Source organism: Scylla paramamosain, chromosome 2 (assembly GCF_035594125.1).
Source record: "Scylla paramamosain isolate STU-SP2022 chromosome 2, ASM3559412v1, whole genome shotgun sequence".
Taxonomy (NCBI): domain Eukaryota; kingdom Metazoa; phylum Arthropoda; class Malacostraca; order Decapoda; family Portunidae; genus Scylla; species Scylla paramamosain.
Window position 1 is genome coordinate 8,922,501 of NC_087152.1, and position 7,500 is coordinate 8,930,000.

At 47.9% G+C, this 7,500-nt stretch overlaps 1 protein-coding gene and 1 non-coding gene across 4 annotated transcripts in view; both read left to right on the forward strand.

Annotated features, from left to right (window-relative positions):
• The window catches only part of LOC135109689 (uncharacterized), a 185,008-nt gene that overhangs the window by 126,728 nt on the left and 50,780 nt on the right, over positions 1-7,500 (forward strand). For all 3 annotated transcript variants that reach the window (XM_064021254.1, XM_064021245.1, XM_064021262.1), the window contains one exon: positions 647-1,325. In XM_064021254.1, coding sequence (XP_063877324.1) covers positions 647-1,325 — 679 coding nt within the window. The remainder of the gene's footprint in view (positions 1-646; positions 1,326-7,500) is intronic.
• Positions 6,935-7,007, forward strand: Trnav-aac (transfer RNA valine (anticodon AAC)). Its single transcript has one exon. It is a non-coding gene; the product is annotated as a tRNA-Val (tRNA).

The following is a 7,500-nucleotide window of genomic DNA, read 5'->3' on the forward strand; positions in this document are numbered from 1 at the left end:
TTTTCCTATGTTGGTGCGTTTTCTCTCTCTCTCTCTCTCTCTCTCTCTCTCTCTCTCTCTCTCTCTCTCTCTCTCTCTCTCTCTCTCTCTCTCTCTGGCTCACATACATATCTTATTTCGTAAATGCTTTTTATTATTTTTTTTCTAACTTTTGCATTTTCTACACGTGGGAGAAAATCAATTAAGTATGTGCATATGTGTGTGTGTGTGTGTGTGTGTGTGTGTGTGTGTGTGTGTGTGTGTGTGTGTGTGTGTGTGTGTGTGTGTGTGTTTGTGTGTGTGTGCCTGTGTGTGTGTGCGTGCAGGTTCTAACATGTTTGTATTTTCAGCATTGTTAGCTTCTAGTTTTCCATTTCACTGACGGAACTTTGAAAAAAAATAAATAAACACATGAATAAATCACATTGTTTTCAAAATAACAATTTACTGTATATATAATTTTGAAAGTGGGCTAAAGACACTTGTCAATGATGTTTATTAGTTATATACACCACCACCACCACCACCACCACCACCACCATCATCACCACCACCACCACCACCATCACCACCACCACCACCACCACCACCACCACCACCACTTAAATATAAAATAATAACCACCAAACACTCATATTCCCCTGTTAACTAATGACATCTCCCGCAGGACCGAGTCAAGCCCTTCCTCTGCAAGATGGACGGGCCGTCGCCTCTGCCACCCTCTCCCTCACACCCTCCACCGAGTCCCTCCCGCTGCCGTGCCCCGAGGGACTCATCTCGTGGGCCTGGGATTTTGGAGACGGCACGGGGGAAGAAGTAGGAGGAGAGTGCACGAGTGAGGAGAGAGAAAAGGAAGAGGAGGAGAGGATGAGTCGAGAGAGAAAACGTGGGAAGGGCAAGGATTCAGATTTTTTAAGGAACGCACAGAAAAGGAGGGAGAACTTTGCTGGACTGGAGGAAAGTGGAGGAGAGGGAAAGAAGGAAGTTGAGAGCACGGACAAAAGAGCTGGAGAGGAGAGGAAGGCGGAGGAGGGATTGAAAGACCAGAAGAAAGACAGTCCAGATTCCACTGCTCCTTCACTCTCGTATTTTACCTCCAGTCTTTCCACCTCCACCACCGCTACTACCACTACTACTTCACTCTCCTCCACCTCCACCTCCACCCACGCAGATGATGATCCTCCCCCGACCACAACCAGCACCAGCATCACCCTCCACCACACGTACACAGCCCCTGGGACATTTAACATGAGTGTAGTGCTGCTGTGTGGCTGTCGCGCCGTGGCCAGGAGGGACATGGGCCGCGCCTTCACGGTAGCAGTGCCCATTGGCGATGTCCAGATCAGGTGAGTAAGCGCATTTAAATGTCTTTTCTCTCCTCTTCTTCTCTTACTCTGAGGGTCCGTGCGCGTGTCCAGTGGTTCATCCTCCCTTGTGCTCACCGTGTTCAGAAATATCAACGCCTCTCGTTTCTGTGTCGGCCATTAGGATCGGTAAATCAGACCGACAGAGACGCATGCACACACGGGGAGCTGTCAGGGGCGAGGTAGGAGGGCGGCAGCGGCGGAGGCGTGGTGGCGGGATGGAGGATCAGAGCACAGCAGGACCCTCACGTTGCTGGGGCCGTGGCGGAGGATGGGATGGGACGGCCGAGGAGGGGACACAAGGGGTAGAGGAACGAGGAACTATCCTGATATCCTGCCTGACAGTGAGGATTTAGTCGCGGTGCCTCTTGACCCTTCCTGCTGCTGGAGGCGCGGGAGGAGGGAAGGAGGGGGAGGCGAGGAGGCGAAGAGGCGCAGGTGATGTTTTCCAGGTGTTGGAGAGTCGCCCGTCACGTGTCCGTCGTTAATCCTCCTGATGGTTATTTGTGGAGCCGTCCAGCTGCAAGTTTGTTTGAGAACTTTGTCGGTGGCGCGGAGCCGTCCGAAGGCTTACGGGGCGGAATGAGTGCATCAGGTAAATTATTTAGTGGCGCGGGCTCGTCCACCTGCCAGAAGCCAGACGCCACTCCATCAGACACCGAAAAATGGAGATGCGTCGTCGTGGGCGTGAGGTGAAAGAGTGGGGAGGGGAGAGAAGGAAGGGGGGAGGATGAGAGGAAGGGCAGGAGGAAGGGAAGGCGGGAGGGGTGCAGGTGGCGGGTGTCAGGCCAGTATTCCCTGAGAGACCAGTTGAGTCTCGCCTGCCAGCCCTCTGGACCCAATTAAGAGAGAGCTAACGGAGACCCGACGCTCCAACTCTGCTCTCTCTCGCTCCCTCTTTCTCTCTCTCGTCCCTCTCTCAGCGTCTCCTCTCCTTGGTATTCTTTTTCATTTCATCCACTTTATTTTAATCTATTTCATTACTCACCATCGCATCCAATTAGCCCGCTCATTGGTGGCAGAGTGGCACTAGTCATGAGGCCGCGGCGCGCACTGCCACCCTCGCCGCGGGGCCATCGCTCCTCACTACCAGCTGCCGCGACTGTCCCACTTTTGTGCTCTCAGTATATTTTATTAGTGGCCCCTCTCACTCGCCCCATCATCCCGCACAATGGCTCCGGGACGCGGCCAGTTAGAGGACAGGGAGTAATGCATGTCGCTGCCGCTCGGGTTGTTACTGCTAATGGAGTCTCGCTCGGTCTGGTGGCAGCGGCGGTGGCGGCGACGGAGGTGTAGTGGAGGTGGAGGTGGAGCAGGTGCGGCCCAGTGGCTCTAAAGTCTGGCCACGAGCGGTGCTTCCACGTGCTGTTGTCTTGCTGGTGCTGTTGCAGAGGCTGTTGTGCGAGAGAGAGAGAGAGAGAGAGAGAGAGAGAGAGAGAGAGAGAGAGAGAGAGAGAGAGAGAGAGAGAGAGAGAGCATTATGTGCAATCTCACAAGTAGAGATTACTGGGGTGTGATGTGCGTGCAAAGTTATAAATACCCGGAGACTTATCCTCGCTGTACATTTTTTGCGGTGAACTTGCAAGCGCCAGATAAAAATGCGGAAGCAATCCCCTGCTGGAAAGACCAACTCTGCGGCATCCACTTAACCCATCGCGGCAAATAATCGCTCGCTAATCGGATTACTTGATCGTCAGGCGAGTGATGCGAGTGCTGCCGCGGCCTTCCCTCTCGTCCCACTGCCGCTGTCTGAAGCACTGACACGCGCGGGCACACACACACACACACACACACACACACACACACACACACACACACACACACACACACACACACACACACAGTACTCCTTCACACTCGTCTTCCTCCGGTGAAAAGCATCTCATCTAAAGCACTTACTTCCTCTTTCTCAACATTTATACTAAGATTCTCCTCCTTCTCCTCCTCCTCCTCCTCCTCCTCCTCTTACTCCTGAGATGTATCTAGATTTTGCCACCTCCTTCAGTGCGCCTTTTATTTCCCCTTCTTTTCCTACATATCACAGTCTACTTGCCAAGCCTTTTCCTGGTTCCTTCCCCAGCCTATCCCCAGCTTTTTTATCCTCATCTCCCTTACCGCCTCCTGCTCCTCCTCCTCCCCCTCCTCCTCCTCGTGTTGACCCCTCACTGCCCTCCCTCTTCCAGATCCCCTGAACCACTACATGTTTCATACATAATTCCTACTGAATCTGCTCATTTTCTGCTGCGTGGGGAAGACGGGAAAAAAGTGAGGAGAGGATCTTGCCAGACTCTCGCCCCTGCCGCCCTTCTGCGTGAGGGCGGCGTTGGCTGGTTCGCCGCGCCTTACGCCCCTCCCGCCCATGTTGCAGAGGTCGGCCAGATTGCGTGTTTTTTGTTTGTGGCGGTGGCGGTGCTGTTGTTAGCTGTCACCGTGTACGTGAGGTGTTTGCGTGTGTGTGTGTGTCCTGTGTGTGTGCCAGACGTTTAGCTGTGTGTGTGTGTGTGTGTGTGTGAGAGAGAGAGAGAGAGAGAGAGAGAGAGAGAGAGAGAGAGAGAGAGAGAGAGAGAGAGAGAGAGAGAGAGAGAGAGAGTTGTCTTATTACTCAAGCTTATTTTTTCTTTAGTTTCCTTGTGCATGTTGACGTCTTTCATGTTCTCTCTCTCTCTCTCTCTCTCTCTCTCTCTCTCTCTCTCTCTCTCTCTCTCTCTCTCTCTCTCTCTCTCTCTCTCTCTCTCTCTCTCTCTCTCTCTCTCTCTCTCTCTCTCTCTCTCTCTCTCTCTCTCTCTCTCTCTCTCTCTCTCTCTCTCTCTCTCTCTCTCTCTCTCTCTCTCATATTGTTCCATTGGCGTTACATGCGCGGCCTTTAGGTCTTCAGCTCGGTCTCCTTTTGATTTCACGGTGCCTTTGTGTTCTGTTCTGTAACGGGAATGTAAACACGAACGGCACATTGGAGGCTATGATTGGAAGTGTAAAAGTCAGTGGTAGTGGTAGTAGTGGTGGTGGTGGTGGTGATGGTTGGTGGTGGTGGTGGTAGTAGTAGTAGTAGTAGTAGTAGTAGTAGTAGCAGCAGCAGCAGCAAACACTTTCATTTATAATCCATTTTAATATATTTAACTACAAGACATCGACAAAGACAAAAAAGACAAAAGAGTTATTACCGTGAATTAACTCTTAAACTATACACTGATTCATTCCTGACCTCTGACCTAACCTATAACATTCCTAAAGCCATCTATTTCACTGGCCTGTTGTTTCGCATTATCATCTTCATCATCACTTTCATCATGTCATTCTCAATCCCATCATTGTTACTAAATAAACCTCTCCGTGGATGTCTTGTCATCATGAGGGCACTTCAGAGAGAGAGAGAGAGAGAGAGAGAGAGAGAGAGAGAGAGAGAGAGAGAGAGAGAGAGAGAGAGAGAGAGTGTAGGTCCATGATGGGGGTGAACATAATAACGGATGGAATGAGGCGGCCAAGACACTTGTATTCGTGTGACAATGTCCCTCGGATATAAAACCCGCACAATGGGCATCGCTTAGGCCTACTGTGCGTTACGACTGTGTCCGGATCGCTTCCTTGCACACCCCGGCACGTCAGCGGATCTGCGGTGCGGCGGGCGTTGTAGTTGTTTGACAGGGACTGTGACTTGATACTTCCCATAAAGTCAAGTATTAAGGGAATTTTTTTATAGACAGGCTTTTTATTTATTCATTTATTAATTAATTTACTTACCTGTTTATATATTTCAGATGTATTTTTCATATTTTGTCCTTAAACTTCATTATATTCCGTCGTGAGTCTTTGTTATTTAGATACACACTAAAAAACTTACATACTTTTCCCTGTAACTGAGGAAAAATAACATAATTATGAACCTGATACGTCCAAAAGAACAAAAGGACACATGAATCGTAAGCACTTTGGTCTCTTAATAGAACTAGCATTTTTTAAGGCCACGTAGTCAAGTTCTCATTTTTCCTCCCATCATTTCGGCATAATCCTTGTTGAAATGTTATTACAATCAAGCAAAACAACCTTGAAAACCCCAATAACCTCCATTAGCAGCTATTAAAAATAATCGATTCTGGTTTCCCATGAGCGGTGCAGAATTCCAGCTAAGCCATCACTAGAATCAGGAAAGCACTCTTGGAAACCCCTAAATAACCACCAGTAATCCCTGTTAAAAGTAATCAGTACAAGACAGGGAAAGGTTTGAGAATACAGACCACAATGAATCTCAAGTACAACAATATTTACCACTTTTATATACACCAAAGCCACGCAAACACTGATTTGACTTTGGACAACGATAAGTTTCTTTCCCCTCGCCTGTACATACATTCAGTCCGTCAGCTTCTGTGTTTACTGTAGCGCACATTAAAACCGGGGAGATAATGGACAACTAACCCATGACAATAAACAAGACTACGACCCTAACTAATGAGGGAAGCAGACGTGCGGTTCGGATCAACAAAGTTACCACGAGGGCGCTACCACACATGCATCTTGGGCCAAACACGTTACGTAACCAAGAGTCATTATTCCTGAATGTTTCACCGCCATATCTCGAGTACTTTAACAGGTTCTAGTGGACGTTATTGGAGTTTTTTGGGGACGCTTTTGTGGTCCTAATGGGATTCTAAGATGAGTCCCACATCACTGATAACAGAAACACCCATGGGAACTCGACAAATCACCCCTGTGGGATTTGAAAATACTCCTCGTGAGAGCCTGAAGTGTTTCAAAATGCAGCTCTCTGAAGCTACACGTCTCTCCCTCATCCCAGATTAGCTCTGCCTTCACAAAGGACCATATCCCGAGACGCTTCTGCGCCAAACCTCGACTATTTATAAAAGGCTTTAATTAAAATTGCACGGGTCTTTAAGGGTGTTTGTTTACGGTTCTAGTAACAAATTATCAAGATTTCTAAATTATTAACAGGAGAAACACTTTCTGTGGACTTTGAAAATAGTCGTGGTGAGAGAGAAAAGCGTTTCAGAATACGGGCTTAAGTCATTACCTCCAACTATCGCCGCCACATCCTCACTCTCGCCTCCGCCGCAGCCTAGGTTCGCACACCGGCCTCGTGGTGCTCATTAACATCCATAAAAATTCAAGATAATGACTCTGATATAAATGGAGGCGGCTGGAGACAGTCGCTGAGGATCAAGGGAGCGTGAGTTATGCTCCTATTTAGCGGCGTTCTTCCGTTACAGAGAGAGAGAGAGAGAGAGAGAGAGAGAGAGAGAGAGAGAGAGAGAGAGAGAGAGAGAGAGAGAGAGAGAGATACTATATAGGAGGATTGTGGTCGCGTCTTGCATAGATAACAAGGCAGTAAAGTTGATCACCGATGCTGCTGTTGCTCAGAGAAGGTATCCAATATCTTCACAGAAATGACTGTCAGTATACACCAAAGAAAAGAAAGGAATAAATGGGAGATAGTTATTTAGTTTATTGACAAAGTACTAAAAATACATATTACCTAACGTGCAATTCATAACGCATACTAGAAATCATACTACAAATCCATAAAGTAGCACAAAAAAAAATCTTGTTGTTTAATATGATAATTTCACTGTGTAACATGGGTGCTCATGGTGTAGTGGTTATCACATCTGTCTAACACACAGAAGGTCCCAGGTTCGAGCCCTGGTGAGCACAATTCTTTTAAGAACCGCCACGTGTAAATCTGATGGATTCTTGCAGCTTCCCTTATTTTCTTACATTGTTGTGTTCTAAATAGATATACGTAAATGAGAATAGTAGGCTGTTCTCATAGCTCGACCACCTGAGACTTAGAATACAAGATCAGCTCTTTCCATATTCTTCAGCATTAAATTCAGGTGAAAACCATCCGTACAGGTAACTTTCTATATATGGTGGTGGCCTGTGGGTGGAGTGTGGATGAGGGAACGTCACGTCTCGCCTCATCTCCGCTGCGCCGGATGGAAAAGAAAGAACAAGAAACTCATTAGTGCTGGAAGATGACGATTCATTATTTTTTTCTCTCTTCTGAGCCTTAATTCTCAGAGGGAAGAAAAAGGAAGATCGTGGTATGTATTTCGTCCGTGATATAAGCATAACTGGTGTGTGTGTGTGTGTGTGTGTGTGTGCAATCTATCTTACCATCGGGTCATTGTTTCTACATAGAGAG